Source organism: Artibeus jamaicensis, unplaced genomic scaffold, assembly GCF_021234435.1.
Source record: "Artibeus jamaicensis isolate MK-2021 breed Jamaican fruit bat unplaced genomic scaffold, CSHL_Jam_final contig_233, whole genome shotgun sequence".
NCBI lineage: Eukaryota > Metazoa > Chordata > Mammalia > Chiroptera > Phyllostomidae > Artibeus > Artibeus jamaicensis.
The window spans coordinates 49,659,474-49,683,288 of record NW_026521486.1 but is presented as its reverse complement, the minus strand read 5'-3'; the positions used below and the strand labels follow the sequence as shown (position 1 = coordinate 49,683,288).

Here is a 23,815-nt window from a genome sequence, read left to right as displayed (position 1 = left end):
CACTTCCATTCGAAATTATAGCTTTGCTAGACAGAATAATCTAGGTTGTAGATCCTTGCTTTTCATCACTTTGAATGTTTCTTGCTGTTTCCCTCTACCCTGAAAAGTTTCTTTTGAAAAATCAGGTGACAGTCTTATGGGAACTCCTTTGTAGGTAACTCTCTGCTTTTAAGATTCTCTCTTTATCTTTAACCATTGGCATTTTAATTATGATGCGTCTTGATGTGGTCCTCTTTGGGTCCAACTTGTTTGGGACTCTCTGTGCTCCCTGGACTTGTATGGCTATTTCCTTCACCAAATTAGGGGAGTTTTCTTTCATTATTGTTTCAAATGAGATGTCAAGTTTTACTCTTCCTCTTTTCCTTCTAGCACCCCAAATGATTTAGATATTGGTATGTTTGGAGATATCTCAGAGGCTTCTTACATTACCTCATTTTTTTGGAAATCTTGTTTCTTCTTGCTGTTCTGGTTGAATGCTTATTTCTTCCTCATGTTCCAAATCGTTGATTTGAATCTGGCTTCATCCCCTCCAGTGTTGGTTCCCTGCAGATTTTTTTTTTTAATTTTACTTAGTGTAATCTTCATTTCTTCCTTGGTCTTTTTTTTTATTTTGTTGCCCCACTCAGTGAGTTCTTTGAGCATCCTGATCACCAGTGTTTTGTACTCTGCCATCTGGTAGGTTGGTTATCTCTGTTTCATTCAGTTTTCTTAAAAAATTTATTTATTTATCTTTAGAGGAGAAGGGGAGAGGGAGAGAAATATCAATGTATGGTTGCCTCTCATGCATCCCTTGCTGGGAACTGGCCTGCAACCCAGGCATGTGCCCTGACTGGGAATCGAACTATGGTTGTTTGGTCCGCAGGCCCGTGCTCAATCTACTGAGCTATACCAGCCAGGGCTTCATTCAGTTCTTTTTCTGGGGATTTGTTCTGTTTTTTTTCATATGGACCATATTTGTCTCCTCAATTTGGCAGACTCCCTATGTTTCTGTGTATTAGGTAGAGCTGCTTTGACTCTCGGTCTTAGCCTATTGTAGAAAGGGCACCTATAAATCCTGTGGGGGCAGAGCCTTAGGTAATTGCCAGTGTGGGACAACCCACTTTACTGCTTTGTGGCTCTGTGTGGGGGGAAGTCTCAGAGAGGGGCCATGCTGCTGCCTTGCTTCTGGAGGTTTTCCCAGCACGTGCTCCATTTCCAGTCACTTCACTTCCCACATGCAACTGGTCCCCTTCCAGCTGTTGTCCTGGTGGTGAATCCCAGAGTGGGCAGGTTTGCAGACGCCCTAAGTCATGTGGGCGTTTTAAGTAGAGTTTCCTGAAAATCTGAGTTTCTTCCAGTACCCCAACCCCAACTGGTTTTTACAGCCAGAAGTTATAGGGATTTATCTTCCTGGCACTGGAACCCTGGGTTGTGTAGTCTGGCCTGGGATTGCTTGCTCCTAAGGTATCCCTCCTGATTTTTATCCACCATACATGAATGTGGGATCATTGTTCTGCCACCCCTCTACCAGTCTCTGTGACTCCACCCCTCCTACCTATCTGGATGAATGCAGCTCTTTAAATGCTTGGTTGTCAGACTTCCACACAACTCAATATTCTGACAGTTCTAGATGTTATTTGTTTTCAGATCTAGCTGTAATTCTTTCTAAGGTTGTGGGAGGAGGTGAAGCATGTCTATCCATGCCTCCATCTTAAAGTCTACAAAAAGAGTTGTTTATAGAATGAGAGCTAAAATAAGAGCACTGTCTTTTCAACCTCAGCTAGGAAGGCATGTGAGAAGTGCTTCAAATTTTTCACTAGTCAATGTATCTCCACTATTGACCACAAAAGTACTTTGAGTGCTGATTTTAGGGTTACAAATAATCTTATCAAGTAGGCAAATCTGCAAACACAGAATCCTTGAATAATGAGAATCAACTGTGTAATAGGTAATTTTTACTCCTCAAGTGACCTACCAGTAGCATTTTACCCAACCGATCACCAGCTTATTCTTAATTTACAAAATCACCATTTCTCTTATCTCACTGATCGTCCCCATGTAATCTCCTCAACCTCAAGTCTGGAAAGCCCCAGAATGAAATCTACTGACATTCTTTCTCTATGACCACAGTCACCCCATAGTCACCTCATCCAGTCCCATGACTTCACTTACACTTATATTAAACATATATTGTCCCACAGCTCTGGGATGCTCTGTTGTTTTTCTCCCCACTTTTTTAAAAGTTTGGATGAATTTCTGTTGACCCATCTTCAAGTTCACCAATTCTTTTCTTGTATGTGTCAAGTCCACTAATAAGCCCCTAAACATACTCCATCTATGTCATAATTTTTATTTCTGGCATTTCCATTAGACTCGTTCATATGGAGTTCATTCCTCTGCTGAAATTCACTATCTGCTCATATATGTTGTCCACCTTTTCCACTAGAGCCTTCAATATGTTATTCATTGCTATTTTAAACTCACTCTCTGATAGTTTTAACAATTGGGTTATACTGAGTTTATTGATTTTTTTTGACAGTGGTTATTTTTTTATTTTTGCTTTTTGTACATTTCGTAATTTTTGTATGAGTGGTGGATATAGCTGTAAGACAGTATAAAGAAATAGTATTTATGCCTGAAAATGGGCACACCTCTTCTACTAGCTATTTTTTAAATCCTCACCCAAGGATACCTTTGTTTACCTTGGAGAGGAAGGGAGTGGAAGAGAGAGAGGAAGAGAAACATCAATGTGAGAAACATTAACTGGATGCCTCCCATATAGGCCCTGACTAGGGATTGAACCCACAACCTAGGTATATGCCCTGATCAGGCATTAAACCTGCAACCAACTGGTGCATGGAACAATATTACAACCAACTGAACGATCCCACCAGGGATCTTCTACTAGCTTTTGGGAGTGGGGTGAAAGAAGGCAGGAATGGAGTCAATCTATTCAAGAATTGAGGCTGGGTTTGGGTTTTCCTGTTATGATTAAGTGTAGTATCAGCTTCAAATGCCTCTACTGTGATCTACCTACTGCTTAGAGTAGGTGCTGGTTTGCCAGATAGTTTTCACAATGTTCTTACTCTATCCTCGGCTTTAGGCTTTCTCTGTGCACCTGCCCCGGAGGCTCTCTCCATGCTCTTTTCCCTCCCAATGGGTAAAGTGCTGTTGATTTAGTTGCTAGCAGAGGAAAGGTGCTGTTATTCTGAACCCAGTTTCATACCATTCATATCTGGGTCTCAGTGGGTGGGGCTTTATCCCAGGAGTAGGCAAAATAATGATCTGAACCTATTACAGTTTCTTGCCCTTCCCTCAGGGTTTGTAAGTTTTCTTTCTTTTCATGTGCCAGCCTCAATGGAAAATGGGATTTACTTCCTTCCCCTGGTAGTTTAAAGGTGTTTTCCACAGGGAAAAAGGGTCCAGGCAGGCCTGTGCCAAATAGTGAAGCTCCCCCTGGTCTCCCTTGCTTCTACCAATCTTTCCAACGAGCAACAGATGAAAGTCCTTGCGATAGCGGAATTCCAGAGTTAAAGATTTTAGTTTCAGTCATAGTTGATAGGCTTAAGTGATTAATGCACATGAAAATCTGTTGTTCCTGGAATTGCAATGCAAGTCTTAGATGACTCCAGGAGGTCCACAAGCAATTCAACCTTTGTGTCCCAGGATAATGTGAGCCACTGTGTTCCAGGGACTGGCTCAGATAAAGAACTGTTGATCAGCAGATAACAAAATACTTGGAAAATGGCTGCAAGACTGCAAATCTTATCTGATTAACCTTTTCCCAAACCCCTTACCTACCCTTTCCTTCTCCCTATAAAAAGGTAAGCTTGAGATGAAGTGTTAAGATGGTTTTTGAGGGTATGTATCTGCAGTCTTCTCAGATCGCCAGCATCTGAATCAAGCGCCCATAAAGATTCAATCCTTGTCTCTACTTATTGGTTCTGGTAGTAACAGGCAGTATAGCATGAATGCCAATTTTTCTGGTCTCACTTGAAGAAAAGCTACAAGTGGGTGTTACCTACCCTTGTGCCTACAGTTCCCAAGGGTTCTAATATCATGCTAGCCTACGCTTAGACTTTAGCAATTCATTGAAAATATAACTGAATTCTTCTTTCCTCTGTATGACAGCCCTTTCTTCTTCCTTCCTATCCTCTGTACAGGTAAACCATGCACAAATCCCATCTCTGATGGATTGAGAGAAGTTATGATTTTCTATATTACAGCTTCTTCTTATTTTAGGGTGAGATGAATCCTGTTTCTTTCTACATCCTAAGTGAAAGCTGGAAATCACCTCCATGAGTTTAAACGCTACCTATATGTCCACAAATCCTGAATTTACATTTCTAGTCTGGACCTATCCCCTAGACTCCAATCTTTATCTATCCAATTGTCAACTGGTCAAATATACTTGTGTGGTTTGGCAGACAAACCCTAAGTTGGCCTCCATAATCCCTACCTTCTGGTGTTCATGTCTCTAATTAATACTTGCCCCTTGAGTTGTGGGAGGAACCTGTGACTTGCTTCTAACCAATAAAATAAGGAAAAGATGGGACTTCCTGCCAAGATGGAGGCATAGGTAGATATGCTTTGCTTCCTTGCATGACCAAAAGGACAACCACCAATTTAAAAACAAACAAAAAAACCCAACCAGAAATGCCAGAAAAACAAACTGTATGGAGGTCCAACAACCAAAGAGTTAAAGAAGAATCATACATCCAGACTGGTAGGAGGGACGGAGATGGGCAGTTGGGGAGGAAAGGACATGAGAAGAGCTGGCAGATCGAGCAGTCCCAAAGTCTCATGCAGATAAACCAGGAGGAATAGCCGGGGAGCAAGACAGACTCCACAACCCAGGATTCCAGTGTGGGGAAATGCAGGCTAAAAACCTCTGGCTGTAAAAACCTGTGATGGGGGGGGGTTGCAGCAGCTCGAGAAACACCCAGTCTCACAGGAGAGTCTGTTGGAGGGACCCACAGGGTCCTAGAATGTATACAAACCTACCCACCTGGAAATCAGCAACAGAAGGGGCCCAATTCACTTGTAGGTAGCATGGAGAGGTGACTGAAGGTGGGACATGAGCCAAGCAATTGGCACTGTTCCCTGTCTGACCCCTCTCCACATACAGCATCACAATGCAGTGAACTGGGTTGCCCTACCCTGGAGAATACTTAAGTCTCTGCCCCTTACAATGTAACAGGTGCATCAAGACAAAGAAATATGGCCAAAATTAAAGAACAGATCAAAACTCCAGAAAAATAACTAAGAGACGAGCCCTGGCTGGTGTGGCTCAGTGGATTGAGTGCTGGCCTGTGAACCACAGGGTTATGGGTTTGATTTCCAGTCATGGCACATGCCTGGGTTGTGGGCCAGGTACCTAGTTGGGGGTGTGTGAGAGGCAACCACACATTGATGTTTCTCTCCCTCCCTTCCCTTTTCTCCAAAAACAAACAAATCAACAAATCTTTTAAGAAATACAAAAAATATTTATCTTTAAAAAAAAAGACAAAAAAAAACAAACAAAACCTAAGTGATGAGGAGATAGCCAACCTGTCAAATGTAGAGTTCAAAACACTGGTAATCAGGATGCTCACAGAAATGACTGTGTACAGACTCCAGTCCAGGAAGACAAAAAACTCAATTAAAAAAACGGGCAAAAGAGTTGAACAGACATTTCTCCAAGGAGGACGTACAGAGGGCCCAGAGAATAGGAAAGGATGCTCAGCATCACTAGCCATCAGAGAGATGCAAATTAAAACCACAATGAGATACCACTTCACACCGGTCAGAATGGCCATCATAAATAAATCAACAAACAAGTGTTGGAGAGGATTCAGAGAAAAGGGAACCCTAGTGAACTATTGATGGGAATGCAGACTCGGGCAGCCACTGTGGAAAACAGTGGAATTTTCTGTGGAATTTCCTCAGAAAACTAAAAATGGAACTGCCTTTTGACTCAGCAATTCCTCTGCTGGGATTATACCCTAAGAGCCCTGAAATACCAATCCAAAAGGACCTATGTACCCCAATGTTCATAGCAGTACAATTTACAATAGCCAAGTGCTGGAAGCAACCTAAGTGCCCATCAGTAAATGAGTGGATCAAGAAACTATGGTACACTTACACAATGGAATGCTACACAGCAGAAGGAAAGAAGGAGCTCCTACCCTTTGTGACATCATGGATGGAACTGGAGAGCACTGTGCTAAGTGAAATAAGCCAGGGGGTGAGGGACAAATACCATATGATCTCACCTTTAATTGGAACATAATCAACAAAAGAAAAAAAGCAAGCAAAATATAACCAGAGACATTGAAAGTAAGAACAATCTAACAATGGGGAGGAGGAGAGGAGAGTGGGGGGAAGGGTTTTCAGGAACAACTATAAAGGATACCTGGACAAAACCAAGGGGGAGGGTGGAAGCAAGGGAGGGAGGTAGGTTTGGGTAGGGGGGGGGAGTGGTGGGGGAAATGAAGACAACTGTAACTGAACAGCAATAATTTTTTAAAAAGAATAAAAAGAAAGCACTGGCTGGTGTAGCTCAGTGAATTGAGCGCGGGCCTGTGAACCAGACAATCGTGGTTCGATTCCCAGTCAGGGCATATGCCTGGGTTGCAGGCCAGTTCCCTGCAGGCCAGTTCCCAGCAGGAGACGCACGAAAGGCAACCATACATTGATGTTTCCCTCCCTCTCTCCTTCCCTTTCCCTCTAAAGACAAATAAATTAAATCTTAAAAAAAAAAAAAAGAATAAAAAGAAATGATTGTGTACAGATGCAAAATAAAGGAAGAAGTGAAGGCTATACAAAGTAAAATACATAAAAAATATACAGGGAAACAATAGTGAAGGGAAGGAAACTGGGACTCAAATCAATGATTTAGAACAGAAGGAAGAAATAAACATTCAAATGGAACAGAATGAAGAAACAAGAATTCAAAAACAAAAAACAAAAAAAAAAAGAGGAGAGGCTTAGGAGCCTCTGGGACAACTTTAAATGTTCCAACATCTGAATCGTAAGGATGCTAGATGGAGAAGAGGAAGAGCAAGAAATTGAAAACGTATTTGAAAAAATGAAGAAAAACTTCCCCAATCTGGTGAAGGATATAGATATGCAACTCCAGGAAGTTCAAAGAGTCCCAAAGAAGTTGGGACTAAGGCAGAACACATCAAGACACATAATTAAGTTACCCAACACTCATCATAATTAAGTTACCCAAGTTACTCAAAGAGAAAAAAAGAATCTTAAATGCAAAAAGAGAAAAGGAGACAGTTACTTACAAAGGAGTTCCCATCAGACTATCAGCTGACTTCTCAAAAGAAACCTTATAGGCAAGAAGGGACCGGAAAGAAGTATTCAAAGTCATGAGAGGGAAGAACCTACATCCACAATTGCTCTATCCAGTAAAGCTATCATTTAGAATAGAAGGGCAGATAAAATGCCTCCCAGATAAGGTCAAGGTAAAGGAGTTCATCATCACCCAGCCCTTATTCTATGAAATGTTAAAGGGACTTATCTTAAGAAAAAGAAGATCAAAACTAGGAACAGTAAAATGACAAAAAAATTCACTACTACAAACAACTGAACCTAAAAAGCAAAAACAGAAACAAATTAAGCAAACAACTGAAATAGGAACAGAATCACAGAAATGGAGATCACATGGAGGGTTATCAATGGGGAGTCCAAGGGAGGAGAATGTGGTAAAAGTACAGAGAATAAGAAGCATAATTGGCAGGTACAAAACAGACAGGAGGAGGTTAAGGACAGTATAGGAAATGAAGCCAGAGAAGTTATATGTACAGCCCATGGACATGAACTAAGGCGGGGTATGCTGGAAGGAAGGTGGTACCTGGTGGAGGGGGAGGCAAAGGGAGAAAAACTGGGACAAAGTAATAGCATAATCAATAAAATATACTTAAAAAAAGAATAAGGCAAAGATAATAGAATGTCAATTCTGTGATTATGTTGTTCTATGGCAAAAGAAGGGAATATCCTTCCCTTGATTATGTTATATTACATGACTCTCTTGCTAGCAGACCCATTCTCACTCTTTTGGATTTATGGAAGCAGGCTGCCCTGCTGTGAACTGCTGACGAATGGGCCACATGGCAGCAGACTAAAGGCAATCTCTGAGTTGATGATGGCCTCCAGCCAACAACCAACAAAAAAACTGTGCCTCCAGCCCTACAACTGCAACAAAATGAATTCTATCAACAATCTGAGTGAACTTAGAAATGGATGCTCTGCAGTCTAGCTTTCTGGTAAGACTCTAGCCCTAGCCACCTTGACTGTAGCTTGGTGAAACTCTGAGGCAGAAAATCCAGCTAAGACATGCCCGACTCCATGGAAACTGAAATAATAAATCTGTGTTTTAAGCCACCAAGTTTGTGGTAATTTGTTTTCCACACAGAAAACTATTATAGATAGTATCACAAACTTTACAAGCCAACCCTCTAATTGTCAACTTCTCAAAAAGAAAAGCAAAACATGTTCCAGTGCTATCCATCTCAATAAATGGCAACTCCATTCTCATATCACGAACTGTACTCACACCACAAACTATAGTCAATCTTGACTCCTTTTTTCCTCTAAAACTCACATCAAATCCCAAAGCAAACACTGCTGGTTTTACAACCAAATTATACATGGAGACTCTAAGCTGCTCTCAGTACCACCACTGCTGCCACGCTGGTCCCAGCCACTACTGTTTCTCAGGCACTTCACTGGAACTGCCTCCCAACCAGTTTTCCTGCTTCCAATCCACAAAGCAGCCAGAGTGAGCCTATATCAGCCAGCCAATATTTTCACTCAAAACACTCTGAAAGTTCCCCATCTTGCCCAGACTAAAAACCAAAATCTTACATAGGTTTCTAAAAAAGCTTCATACGTCAACTAGAAACATACTTATGTTAACTGAGTGCAGCTAGGAAGGTCCTGTGTGAGGTTTCCACACATGGGTTGTAGACACACCCTTGGAGGCACACCTCAAATGGCACCTCCTCTGTGAAGTCCTCCCTGAAGAAGTTCTGTGTTTCCATAGCACTGCATGGATAACGCATTATAACATTTATCACTTTACTGTTGGTCTCCTTTACAAGACAGTTTTCTGAAAAGAAAACAAACCAAAAATCTCACAGTAGCACGTAAGATCTATATTATCAGGCGTTCTCCCTTTTTACTCCCTTTCTTCCTCATCTTGTGTGGCTCTTTCCTTCTTCCTTCTTCCACCGCATTGGCTTTCCTGCTGTTCCTTAACTATGCCAAGCACCTATCAGTCTCAGAGTTTTACAATTGTTGATCCATGTAATTGTACAAGTGTTTCCACAGACAAGACTTCTCTTTCACTACCTTATATAAAAGGGCAAGTCCCATTGTCCCCACCAACAACTCCCTATCCTTCCTACCCTGCTTTTACTAGTCTCCACACACACCCTGCCCACTAATATCTGTTTTATTGCCTCTCTCCCCCAAGGCCAGAATTAAGTTCCATGAAAGCTAAGACTTTTGTTCACTGCTGCATCCCCAGCTTAAACTGAATGACTGAATAAATACAGTTAGATATTAGACAATGTTTTCTTTGAGAATTTAGAACCTAACAGTTAAGCCATAAGGATATTCTGGATACAGGCAGTGACATTATTTTTAAAAATCACTATATAGCTATTTATAGAAGTTACTTATTCTAATAGTGTAAATACACTTCTAAGGAAACTTGGAAAACATTCACATGTAACAAAAATAAGATATATAACTAAGCCAACTAAATTGAAACATTTCTTTGAAGGATTCTAGTACAGAAAGGTAACTGAAAGACTCCATCATTATTTTTCTAGTACCATCTGACGATGATACTGTCATTCTTCAGAGATATAGCTAAATAACAGAGAAGGATTCATCAAGTTTAAAGAATTGACCCTTTAGGTTCTTAGTTCTCAAACGTTTTGGTCTCAAGAGCCTTTTACACTCTCAGTAATTACTGATGACCTCAAAGAACTTTTATTTATGAGGTTTGTTTTCTACTAATACTTACATTTAAAATTAAAACAGAAATTAAAAACATATTTAATAGTTCTTTTAAAATAACCATAAATCCATTTAAGTTAGCACAAATAACATATTTTCATTAATATAACTAAATTCCCCAGCCAAAATTTGTGAGAGAAATGGCACTGTTTTACATTTTTGCAAATCTCCTTAATGTTTGAGTTAATGGAAAATGGCTAAATTCTTTTACTGCTTCCATATTAAATATGTTGCCATATGTTGTTTTAGTTGAGGAGCAGTGTTTTAATAGTCTTTTCAGATAATGTTAAATATTCTCCTTTGATACAACATCAATACCCAACAGTTTGTAGTCTCTTAAAGTTTGTTTGCAATGTATAATCTGAACTTTGTGTTAATATTCTGTTAATGTTAAAATCCACTGGTCAGTCTTGTACTTGGAATAGATCTTATACCCATACGTGACTTTGTAACACCATTTTGTAATTAAAAATCTGTAATTTCTGGGAAACTGTCAAATTCATGATGGTGAATAAAAGTTTTCCAAAACTCTACTTTTTGCTTGAACATTCGTATCTACCACTGGCAACAAATACTGTCAGTTATTTTCCTTAAATTGGGTCAGGTGCATGGATCAGACAATTTGAAATTTTTAAAATATCATTTGTTCCTGAATATGCATGCCTGTTCATTTAAATCCCCTAATAAATATAGCTATTTTCCAGTTTAACAACAGTATTTTCTGTATATCCACAAAATCTACTGAACTGAAACTTACCTCCTGAGGAATTTGGTTAAGATGGCAGCATAGGCACAGCCTGCCACCACACACAACCATATCAAAGTTACCACTAAACCGTTTTAAACTATAGAACAGTCATTACTCAGAACTGTTAGAAATGGAGTTGAAAGGAAATCTGACAACTACGGAATTAAAGAAACCACATCCATCCAGACAGGCAGGAGGGGAGGAGATGTAGAACAGGCTGGTCCCACATCAACATATGGTGGATAAAAATTTGGGAGGGATATCATGGGAGTGAGGAATCGTAGCCTGACACCAGGCTTCCTAGTTCCAGTGCCAGGAAAAGAAGTCCCTATAACTTCTGGCTGCGAAAAGCAGTAAGGACTGAATCAGTGGAAGAAATTTCTGGAGTCCCAAGCAATTCCTGTTAAAGAACCCACAAACGGACTTACTCAGACTCACTCCATCTGAGCTCCAACACGGCTAGCAGCTTGAAAAGGCACCAGTGGTGTATGGGGAGGGACTGCAGTGTCTGACATTAGGGCGAGAGCTGGGGGACAGCTTTCTCCAAGACAGAAAGGTGGGCAAAGGTCGTCGTCCCTTTTCTGAACCCCCTTCCCACACAGCCACAGAGACGGCAGGCAGGGTGCCATATCTGAGACTCCATCAGCCTGGCTAACACTGTTTATCCCACCCTGGAGATCTGCCCCACTTAACTTCAGGGCACATCCAAGCTGTTAACAGTGACTTTTCCATATGAATGGCTGGTCTTGGCTCAAGTTCCACAACTTCCTAAATCCTCTCAAAACAATCAACAGCCAGCCTCAGGGAACCCCTAACACCCATACCTCTCTTCAAGTGGCCCTAGACCTGGCATTAGCAACAGTCAGCCTAGATTCACAGGTTGGCTTTGCCTGAGAATCTCCAAGCCCAGAACAACTGGTAGTCATTAGCAGAATGCTCTATAGCTCAGGCAGAATGGCCCCGGGCAAAACACAGGTGGGGGCCGACCTTGGCCTGCACCACCTGGGAAACCTCAGAGCCTGTGCACCCAGTGGACAGCTACAGACTATGCTGGAGCACCACCACCCTGCCCCTGCACAGCTGATCCTCCACAGAGGGTAGAGATAGGTGGTCAGTGGTCACAGCCAGTCCTTACAGCTGACTGGCCTGGGTAAATCCCTCCCACTGCACTGCCAATAGCAACCAAGACTCAACTACAAGATGAGGGTGTACTGAGCCCACACTAAGGGTACACCTTGAGTATCCAGCTTGGGCGATAGGGAAGGCTTTGCCACTGGACGCGATAGGACACCTACTACATTAGGCCACACTACCAAGACACAGAGTCACAGCAGCTCTACCTCATACACTGAAACAAACAGAGGGAGGTTGCCAAAATAAGGAGACAGAAACATGGTCCAAATGAAAGAACAAATCATAACTCCAGAAAAAGAACGGAATTAATTGGAGATAAGCAATCTATCAGATGCAGAGTTCAAAACACTGCTTAGAAGGATACTCAAAGAACTTTGTGAAGACCTCAGCATCATAAAAGAGATCCAGTCAGAAATGGATGATACACTGATTTAAATAAAGAATAATTTACAAGGAAACAACAGTAAAGCAGGCGAAGCCAAGAATCAAATCAATAGGATGCAACATAAGGAAGCAAAAAACCACCAATCAAAGCAACTAGAAGAAAAAAGAATTAAAAAAAACCCCACAAACAAAACCCCAAAACAAGAACAGTATAAGCAGCTTCTGGGACTTCAAGCATTCCAACATTTACACCATATGGGTGCCAGAAGGAGAAGAGAAAGAGCAAGAAATTGGAAATCTATTTGAAAAGGTAATCAAAGAAAAATTCCCTAATTTGGTGAAGGAAATAGGCATACAAATGCAGGAAGCACAGAGTCCCAAACAAGATGGATGCAAAGAAACCCACTTCAAGATACAGCATAATTAGCAGTGACATAGGACACAGCAAGCGGCTAGTACGTGTATGCTCTTAATCCTTCCTCTTTCTCGACTCCATCTTTGCGGTAGCGGCTGGGGCCACAGTTCAGTCCCGACATGCAGCTTTTTGTCTGAGCCCAGGAGCTACACACCCTTGAGGTGACGGGCTAGGAGACTTGTCGCCCAGATCAATGCTCACGTAGCCTCGCTGGAGGGCATCGCTCCAGAAGATCAAGTGGTGCTCCTGGCAGGCACGCCCCTGGAGGATGAGGCTACCCTGGGCCAGTGTGGGGTGGAGTCCCTGACCACTCTAGAAGTAGCCGGTCGCATGCTGGGAGGTAAAGTACATGGCTCCCTGGCCCATGCTGGAAAAGTAAGAGGTCAGACCCCCAAGGTGGCCAAGCAGGAGAAGAAGAAGACTGGTCGGGCCAAGCGGTGGATGCAGTACAACCGGCGTTTTGTCAATGTCGTGCCCACCTTTGGCAAGAAGAAGGGCCCCAATGCCAACTCCTAAGTCCTTTGTCATCCTGGCTTTCCCCAATAAAGCCACTTAGCCCCCCCCCCAAAAGATCCAGCATAATTAAAATGCCAAAAGTTAAAGATAAAGAGAGAAACCTTAAAAGCAGCAAGAGAACAGAAGTTAGTTACCTGCAGAGGAGTTGCCATAAGACCATTAGGTGATTTCTCAAAAGAAACTTTGCAGGCTAAAAGGGACTGGCAAGAAATATTCAAAGTGATGAAAAGCAGAGACCTAAGCCAAGATTGCTCTACTCAGCAAAGCTATCATTTACAATCAAAGGGCAGATAAAGAGCTACCCAGACAAGAAAATACTGAAGGAGTTATCATCACCAAACCATTACTGTATGAAATGTTAATGGGACTTATTTAAGAAAAATAAGATCAAAACTATGAATAATAAAGTGACAATAAATTCATACCTGCCAACAATTGAATAAAAAAATTAAGCAAATAAGGATAAGAGAGACAGAATCATGGATATGAAAAGCATTTTGGTGGCTGCCAGATAGGAGGGTGTGGGGGAGTAGGTGAAGAGGCGAGGGGATTAAGAAGTACAAATAGGTAGGTAGAGAATAGCCATGGGGATGCACAGTACAGGAAACGGAGTAGCCAAAGAACTTATATGCACGACCGTTGAACATGAACAGTGGTGTGGGGATTGCCTGAGGGAGTGGGGGTGCTGGGTGGAGGGGGACAAAGAAGGAAAAACTGGGACAACTGTTATAGCATAATCAATAAGAAACAAATGATTTACCACCTCAAACTATTAATCTGTTTCAACTAGTGCAATAAGTCAAATAATTTTTCATTTTTCTTATGTAGAAACAAAAATCAGTTGAAAATAATCTACATAATGATGGGCCACATAAAATAAAATCTACTTCTCCCAGGTTTTTGAGAAGTACATAGGTATTAAATTGACACTTAATATACTTTGTATAAAAGAAAACCGAATGCTACTGACAAGACATTTAAATAAAATCTACTTCCCGTGTATTTCAACTTTTTGGGGGGGCTTGGTTCTTTTAATATTAGTAACTGGAGATCTGATACATTCGACTGATCTGCATATAAAATACTCCTAACTGGCTCAATATCCTGGCTCGTCCTTGCCTTACCTGTTGAGCAATATGAGAAATATGAGCTCCCTGAACTGCTGAAGCAGGCTGAGGTGCTGTGTCTGAAGTGTTACTCTTGTGGGAATCTTCCATAATCAACTGTAAGGGAAAAAAAGTCAGTTAAAAGATGTTTTCTAATCATTTTCAAGAAATCTGAAGACACTTCATTTTTTAAAAAAGATTTTATTTATTTTTTAGAGAGAAGGGAAGGGAGGAAGAAAGGAGAGAAACATGGATGTGGGAGAGAAACAGGGATCGCCGCCTCTCGCCCTCCCCCAACACACGCACCCTGGTTCGGTGGGACATGATAAAGCTTTTCTGTACTACGGGCTGAATTCCACTTAACCAGACTCAGTATGTTGCCACCACTGTGCTCTGGGTGTGTAGCAATTTAACTATAAAATGGTAAAAATGGCAACTAAAAAGTGCTACAGAGTATGTATAGCATACCGCGTAATTGTGTAAAAATTGATAACTTGGTTGTCTCCATTCAAGAGAATCTGGGGACAGCTCTCTCTGGAACATGCCTGTGCTTTTCTTTCTCTTCCCTCAAGGCACATACCTTTGCTGACTTTTCCCTACATGCCAAGGCCCCTCTTTTGCCTCTGTAATTTGTTTCCTGAGTCCACATAGCCCCACTGGCTCACTTCTTCCACTGCTCATTTTTTGTTACCTCTGTGACTTGTTATATAAACTTCCTCTTATTGAAAAAAGAGAAAGGAAAGACAGACAGAATTGGTAGCTATAGTAGAGAAGTAGAAAAGAGACTTCTCCTCATACAGCCTTTTAAAATATTTTGAATTCTGATACACATGAATATGCTTAAATTAATAAATGGCACATATGTAAATCAACTACTGGAACTAACTTTTCAAATGTTACTCCTCTCAAGAAGTATGAGGGTCTACCTGTTCGGTGGACACAGCATTCCTTCCACTGGCCTGGGAAACAGTTTCTAACTGCACATACAGTTTTACATAGTGAACTTACTGAGTAAAAGTTGAACTACATAAATAAATAAAACTATACCCCAGGAGGTTCTAAAAAAATAAGATGATCTAGATAATCAACTGAGGGATATGTAAACTGGGTAAGAATAAGAATAAATGGGTTATGCAAGATGGAATGTCAAATGGAGGAGAACTTTCAGAAGGAGACTGGTTAAAAATGGGTAGAATTTAAGGTTTCTATGGTTATATGCAAAGACATTATTAAAAATTAAAGAGAAGGATAGCCAGCAAACACATGAAAAGATTCTCAACAATGCTAACATTAGGGAAATGACGAGTCAAAACCACAATGGGATGTGGCCTCACATCCAGTAGGACGGCTCACATAAAACAAATGTAAACAAAAATATGTTAGTGACTATGTGGAGAAACTGGACCACTGGTGCACGGTAGTGGGAACATAAAAGGTGCGGCCACCGTGGAAAACAGTGTGGTGGTTCCTCAAGAAATGAAAGGTAGAGTTACGATTTGATCCAACAGTCCCACTTCTGGATTTATATCCAAAAATTTCAGAGACAATGTGCACCATATGCAGAGTAGCATTATTCACAACAACCAAAAAGCGGCAGCAACTCAAACGTTCCTCGACAGACAAATGGATAAGCAAAATGTATGCAGGAAAGAAAGCCTCTTCGATAAACAGTGCTGGGAAAATTGGAAAGCTACACGCAAAAGGGTAAAACTAGACTACATTTTGTCCCCATGTACAAAGAGCTAATTCAAATGAATAAAAGGCCTAAATAAAAGATCTGAAACAATAAATTAAGTAGAATACTAAAAATACTAAATTTATGGACCTTAGTCTTAGAGAAGATTTTATGGATTTGACCCCAAAAGGAAGGGAAGTAAAGGCAAAAATAAACGGATGGGACTACATCAGACTAAAAAGCTTCTGCACAGCAAAAGAGACCTCCAACAAAACAAAAAGGCAACCAACCGAATGGGAGAAGATATCTGAAAACAACAGCTCCAACTGGAGGTTAATATACAGAATATACAAAGGACTCATGTAATTCAACACCAACCAAACAATCCTATTAAAAAAAGGGTAGAAGACCTGAACAGATACTTCTCCCCAGAAGCCACACAAATAGCCAACAGATATATGAAAAGATGCTCAACTTTATTAGCTATTAAGGAGATGCAAATCAAAACTACGAGATACCACCTTACACCTGTTAGAACTGCTATTATCAACAAGACAAGTATTAATGATAACAAGTGTTAGGTTGTGGAGAAAAAGGAACCCTCCCTCATTGCTGGTGGGAATGTAAATTGGTACAGCCTATGGAAAACAGTATAAAGGCTCCTCAAAAAATTAAGAATAGAGCTACCATATGACCCTGCAATCCTTCTGGGTATCTACCTAAAAATTTTGAAAGTATTTATTTGCAAAGATATATGTACCCCTATATTCACTGCAGCACTGTTCATGGTGGCCAAGACATGGAAACAATGAAAGTGTCCTCCCACAGAGGACTGGATAAAGGAGATGTGGCATGTATATACAATGGAATGCTACTCAGCCATAAGAAAGGATAAAATACTGCCAGTTGTGACAACATGGATGGATCGTGATAATCTTACGCTAAGTAAAGTAAGTCAGAAAAAGTCAAGAACTGTATGATTTCATTCATATGTGGGACATAAAACTGAAACCCACAGAGATAACAGTGTGGTGGTTACCAGGGGAAGGGGGCTAGAGGAGTACAGAGCGTCAAGTGGGCCAAGTATGTGGTGATGAAAGAAGATTTGACTTTGGGTGGTGGACACACAATGCAATGTACAGATCATGTATCACAGAAATGTACTCTTGAAGCCTGTATAATCTTACCAACCAGTGTCACCCCAATAGATTTTTAAAATGTGATAAATGCATACAATGGGATGTTATTCAGCCTTAAGTAGGAAGGAAATTGTGACAAGTGACACATGCTACAGCATGAATGAACCTTGGGGACATTAAGCTACGTGAAACAGGTCAATCACAAAAAGACAAATACTTTATGATGGCACTTATAGAATAGTCAAACCTGTAAAACAACCAAACCCAAAACCCAAAACCCAAGCAAGTGCCCTAACTGGAAATTGAACCTGGGACCTTTCACTTTGCCTGACGATGCCCAACCAACTGAGCCACATCGGTCAAGGTGTAAATTTTATGTTATGTATGTTTTACCACAATTTCGCATTTTTTAAAAGAGACAGAGGGAGAGAAAAAAAACCTAGGCACTTGCTTCTTAGTATCAATGACTTAATAATTGTGAAATTTAAGCCTGAACATTTTTTCTTCTTCTTTTTTTGATATCAGAAAACAGAAATTCATTAACATCTGGACCGAAGCTATTGCTTTTAGTCATTGAGAAAAGGTATAAAATCACCTAAAAAATAAAGTGTTCTTAATTTTTTCCCTTTAAATATGTCACTAGTCTTTTTTTTCCCCCCTAACATGGAAAATATATAACAAGGAAAAAAGGATGATAGGACTTTAATGATATTATCTACTCTTTCCACAACATTCGGTCACACATTCGCTCACAGATAAACCAGGCAAAGGAGCAAGCAGTCAGATGGACCACGCAGGCCCCAACAGCATGAAGCAGCAGAGGGGACCGCCACTGCCCCTCTTTGACCCTGCCCCCACGTACAGTGTCACAACCCAGCAACTAAGTGGCCACACCCCGGTGAACACCTAGGGCTTTGCCCCTCATTCGTAACAGGTGAGAACAGACCAAAACATTATGGCTCAAGAAGAACTCAAAGCCCCAGAGCCAATGACTCTAAGCGACCAAGAAATAGCCAACCTATCAGATGCACAGTTCAAAACAATGGTGATCAGGATGCTCACAGAACTGGTTGATTTTAGTCACAAATTAGAGAAACAAATGAAGGCTAAACTAATTGAAATGAAGGGAAATGCACAGGAAACCAAGAGTGATGAAAAGGAAACTGGGACTCAAATCAAGGGAGTGGACCAGAAGGAAGAAAAAAAATGACCAAACAGAAAAGAATGAAGAAACAAGAATTCAAAAAAAGGAGGAGAGGCTTAGGAACCTTCAGAACATCTTTAAACATTCCAACATCCGAATTATAGGGGTACCAGAAGGAGAAGAGGAACAGCCACAAGTGGAAAACTTATTCGAACAAATAATAAAGGAGAACCTCCCTAATCTGGCAAAGGAAATAGACTTCCAGGAAATCCAGGAAGCTCAGAGAGTCCCAAAGAAGTTGGCCCCAAGAAGAAACACACCAAGGCACGTCATTAGCCAAGATTAAAATGAAGGAGAGAATCCTAGAAGCAGCAAGGGATAAGGGGACAGTCACCTACAAAGGAGTTCCCAACAGACTGTCAGTGGATTTCTCAGAAGAGACCTTCCAGGCAAGAAGGGGCTGGAAAGAAGTATTCCAAGTCATGAAATCCAAAGACCTACATCCAAGACTGATCTATCCAGCAAAGCTTTCATTTAGAATGGAAAGGCAGATAAAGATCAAATAAGATAAGATAAGATCAAATTCAAGGAGTTCATCATCACCAAGCCCTTATTATATGAAATGTTAAAGGGACTTATCTAAGAAAAAGAAGATAAAAAAGATGAACAGTGAAAGAACAGCAAACTCACAGTTATTAACAACCGCACCTAAAACAAAAGGAAACTAAGAGGACAGCTAGATCAGGAGCAGAACCATAGAAATGAAGATCACATGGAGGGTTAGCAACAGGGGAGTGGGAGGAGGAGAAAGGGAGAGAAGGTACAGAAAATAAGTAGCGTAGACAGTAGGTAGAAAATAGATGGGGGGGGAGGGCAAGAATAGTAGGGGAAATATAGAATCTCAAGAACTTGAGACACGTGGTCATAAACTAAAGGGGGGGAATGGTAGGGAGGGGGTGTGCAGGGTGGAGGGGAATGAAGGGGGAAATGGGACAACTGTAATGGCATAATCAATAAAATATATATTTTTAAAAAGTCATAAACATACTGCATGTACAATTTTGTATCCTCACATTTTGTACCATGTTTCCCATTTAACACAAGTATTTTCTAGATTTTAAGTTAATATAGTTAGAACACCTGGCTAACCTCCACAGGCTGGCCGGCCCTAGGCTGGGCTGGGCAAGTATCTCTTCAAAAGGCTCACCTTCAAGCATGACGAGGAGCCTCTGCAGCCCAGAGGCCTTTGAGGGGTCCCCCTGCATCCCCCTTGTGTCTGGCTTCTGCCTGAGCCTCTCCCTGAAACCACTAGACAGCCTGTTAGCTACCCCAGAGCCCTCTCCCATGCACTGGACCAAGTGGAAACGATAACGCTTTTCTGCAGAAAATAAATAACACATTAATGGTACATAATATTCCACCCAGTGATTGTACATAATTCCTACTTAACCAAACAAACCAATACTATGATTAATATCTTTGGCACATAAAGCTTTTCCTGTAATTAAATTATTTCCATAGGATACATTCCGAAAAAGAACTGCTTGATCCATGATCCATGAGTACGAATATTTGAGGTTTTCAGAAAGCCCATCAGAAGCACATGAGAAAGCAGTAAGAATTTTTTTAACATTACTACGAAGATGACATGAAAAATGGTATACTGTTTCACATTTCTTTAATTGTCCATTAGTTTGGGGAGCTATCTTTTCACACTGTTTGTCCATCCATCTACCAGATTTTAGTGTTTTTCTTATTAGCCTATATTAGTTCTTCATATAAATTTAATTTTTTAAAACTTAAAGAAATTTTGTGTTGATACAAATAGTTTTCCGACATGACTTAACTATGACTATTTTAAAACTTTTAATTCTGACAAATTCATCTACTGTTTCCTTTGTTCTTTCTTCAACTGCGTTTAAGCCTGTACAACAGTCCCTTCTTCAGCACTTTCCATCTGCACTACTACAAGTGTAGCGCCACGAAGTAAACGACAGCACCAAAGATGGAACTGCATGTTTTCTGTGTTCTGCCTCTAGTGAAACAGCCTTTTAAACACTCCATTTCAGAAGACATAAGTTAGAATATAGAGCACAGGAAAAAAAGATGTAATGTTAGGCAATTAAAAACAGTATAAAAGATTTTTAAAGCTTGTTAAAATTAATGGAAATGGTACTCTTCTGTTCCACTGTGACTCACTGATTTTCCCCCATACTAATATCATTAAGAAATCCTATTATCTAATGGAAACTAGCATGATCAACAAAACAATACACATTCCCTGGTAAAAGCTGCTACAGTCAGCAAATAACATTTTGGACAACAACATTTCCTATGGAAAAGAAGAAAACTTATTTTCTGTAGTTCTTAAAAAGAGGAATCAGTTCGCCCACCCCCAATATGAAGAGTTTTATAATTTCATCTAATTGTAAGCAATACATACTCTATATTTTTAATGTTGTCAGAATGTAACTTTTATGTTCACTTATTTTAAGCTATTATCCCTAAAACTGAGACTAAGATAAGCCACCTGTTAAAAACTTGCTCAGCAGAACAAATTTTACTTGTACAAAAGCACTTAACTAAAGTAAGCCCCAGGCAACAGCTGGAAGCTTAACATAAGACAATACCAAGTGCAACAGAATCACAATGGGGGCACTGAAACAGCTTTAAAAGTGCCATGAATTTGGGGAGCTAAAAACACACTGGGTTGGGTCCTGGCTGGTGTAACCCAGTGGACTGAGTGCCAGTCTGCAAACCAAAGGGACGCTGGTTCGATTCCCTGTCAGGGCACATGCCCAGGCTGCAGGTCAGGTCAAGATCAGATCCCCAGTGTGGGACCTGCAAGAGGCAACCACACACTGACGTTTCGCTCCCTCTCCTTCTCCCTCCCTTCCCCTCTGTCTAAAAACAAACAAACAAATAAATAAAAGCTTAAAAAAAATATTGGGTTGCCCAAAAAGTCTGCTATATTTTTCCCATTAAGATAAAAGACACATTTTTCATTTTCACTAATAACTTTATTGATTTGGATATCTTGATTATGTCCGCGGCTATCCCCCACTGGCTTCTAGTGGTAGAGACAAGGGTGCTGCTAGAAAACTATTTTAAGCTATTATCCCTAAAACTTTACTCCATTAGCATTTATTCCCCCTTGTAATTGTCTACTTTCTGCCCCCACCAGAATGTGAGCTCCAGGGAGTCAAGACCATGACCTGTTCCCAATATAACACTAATACCTTACACGCTTATTACTGTTGAATAAATAAAAGTGTTATTTATTCAGTTGGGTTTACCTGCTTAAAACTGATAGAAATAATGACTAAAAAAATATCTCTAGACAGTTACTTCAATCAGCTTTAGAACTAGGACAATTCAGGGCTCTGGCCTGGTAGTTCAGTTGGTTAGAGCCTTGGTCCCCATACTCTAAGGCTGTGGATTCCATCCCTAGTCAGGACACATGCAAGAATCAACCAATGAGTGCACAAATAAGTGGAACAACAAATCAATGTTCCTCACCCCCTTCTCCTATCTCTAAAGTCAGCCAATTAATAAATAACATAAAATTGAAAATAAACAGGACAATTCAGGCACACAAAAAAAAACCACCCTACTCTACAGCTGGAAATTCATCATAAATAAGTGGGATGATGTGAAAAAAATAAAAGCATTTTTAGATGGGGCTACAGCCTACTGGTGATGTAACAGTACTGCAAGATGTATGGCAGATATAACCTTAAGGAAACGATTTTCAACATTTTTCATCTTGTGGCATACATAAACTAGTTGCTAAAACTCTACGTTACACCACAAAATATATTATTTTGCCAATCTGACAAAAGATAGGTACAACCCTGGCCGGACAGCTCAGTTTGTTAGGGTGACGTCCAGACATGACAAGGTTGCATGTTCCATCCCAGTTGGGCACGTACAAGATTCAACCAAGGAATGCACAAGTAAGTGGAACAGATGATATTTTTCTCTCTCTAAAATTAAAAAAAGATATAACCTTGATTCATGCATACTAGATGGCTACTGTTGTGACAATATGTACTCTAGTGCTATTGTCATTTTTTTAATTTGGCAATTTAAGGGAAAAGAGGTCAGTGCCCCTAAATAGGTATTGCATATTTTAAAAATTCTTGCAGCACACCTGCTGAAAATAGCTACCTCAAAGTATAACTTCAAATAATAGAGCTAACACAATCAGCTTTAGGACAACAGAGTTGAATCTTATCGAGACAGAGATAACTGTAAATCAGAAAGTCTAAAGGAAAAAACAGCATTTCAATAAAAGTGCATATTTCCGTTGGTTACAGATTTCTCAGGATAAAATGCACTTTGCAAACAGTGTACTATTACCACAAACAAGGCTAATTTGACAAAGACACCTGCCAAATCTATGCTGAAAAAGCCTCAGAAGGGTAAAGGCTCTCAATTACTATTATTGGCCCAATGCTCCTCAAAAGCTAACTAAGTAGATATTACTTAGGCTCTAACATCTACAATAATTTTAAACCGATTACAGTGCATGCTCCACGGCGTAGCTAACGCTATGAAATGCCGTTTTACAACACAAGGAAAATAAAACCAAAGAAAGTTTCCCCGGTTTGATTGTCTGTCTAGAGATAAACAGACGAGCTCTGTCATTCCACACTACCCTCGCTCATCGCTGCATCTTTCCGTTACTATTTCGTGTGCATGTGTGATTATTTCACTGTCTCCCTACTCGACCGTAAGCTCACGATGGGCTGTTTCTGCCTTGCACGGACGAGCCCATCCGGGGCTTGGCACCCCAAGGGCGCCAGGTCGCTCCCATGGGCTCCATGAGATGACCGGTCTCCCGCGGCGCTGACGACGCGCCAAGCAAAGACCACACCGCCGCCCCCCATTCCCCGCCCCAACCACAAGACCTTCCACCGAAGGCACTAGAGCCGCGGCGGAGCAGTTTCTGAGCCCAAAGCTACACCGCGGCAGGAGGTCTTCGGTTTTATTTTGACTGGGGGGACGCCGGGAGGAGAAGAGGAGACTGAAAATTAAAGGGGGAAAGCGCGGCCGAAGCGCGAGAACCGGAAGCGCACTCGGCCGGGGTACCGCGGGCAAGCCCTCCCCCTTCCGCCGCGCGCCCTCCGCACCCCTCCCCCACCGCTGCCGCGGGCGCGCGACCCCCACTCGGTGTGCTTCCCCGCTCTGCGTCCCCTGCACCCTCCCACTGCCCGGGGACTCGGGAGCACGCCCCACCTCCCGTCCCCCGCTTACCTGTGGCTGTCGCCTTGCCGTTCTCCGGGGCGGGAACTTCCACTCCCCCCTCCCAGGTGGATCCGAATTTACTACCTATTTCCCCACCCCGTCACGCGGTGGGGGACGTGCCTCTTTTTCTAGCGTCTGGCGGGGCGGGGACAATCAGTGTCACTTAACAGCCAACTGTCCTAGGCTACCGTTTCCTCGGCAGTTAGGGCCGCCGCTGGCGGCATGATCTACACCAGGCCGGGGGCGGGGAAGGGAGGGGGTCAAAACTGAGTGAGCGTGGGGGGTGAGGTTAAGGCGGTGCCTCC

General features: G+C 41.4%; 1 protein-coding gene and 1 pseudogene across 8 annotated transcripts in view; one reads left to right on the top strand and one right to left on the bottom strand.

The window, feature by feature from the left end:
• The window catches only part of ATF1 (activating transcription factor 1), a 79,859-nt gene extending 56,071 nt beyond the window's left edge, over positions 1–23,788 (bottom strand). For 3 of the 8 annotated variants that reach the window (XM_053661569.1, XM_037136704.2, XM_053661570.1), the window contains exon 1: positions 14,321–14,401. Coding sequence is in view for 4 of the 8 variants with exons in the window: in XM_037136713.2 (XP_036992608.2) it covers positions 14,321–14,413 (93 nt within the window). In the remaining 4 variants the exon portion in view is untranslated. Of the gene's footprint in view, positions 1–14,320; positions 14,420–23,519 lie in introns of those variants that run through there. The other 5 variants (XM_037136713.2, XM_037136724.2, XM_037136741.2 and 2 more) reach the window with 5 other exon arrangements.
• Positions 12,800–13,239, top strand: LOC119042935 (FAU ubiquitin-like and ribosomal protein S30; annotated as a pseudogene).
• Positions 23,789–23,815: the final 27 nt, after the last annotated feature.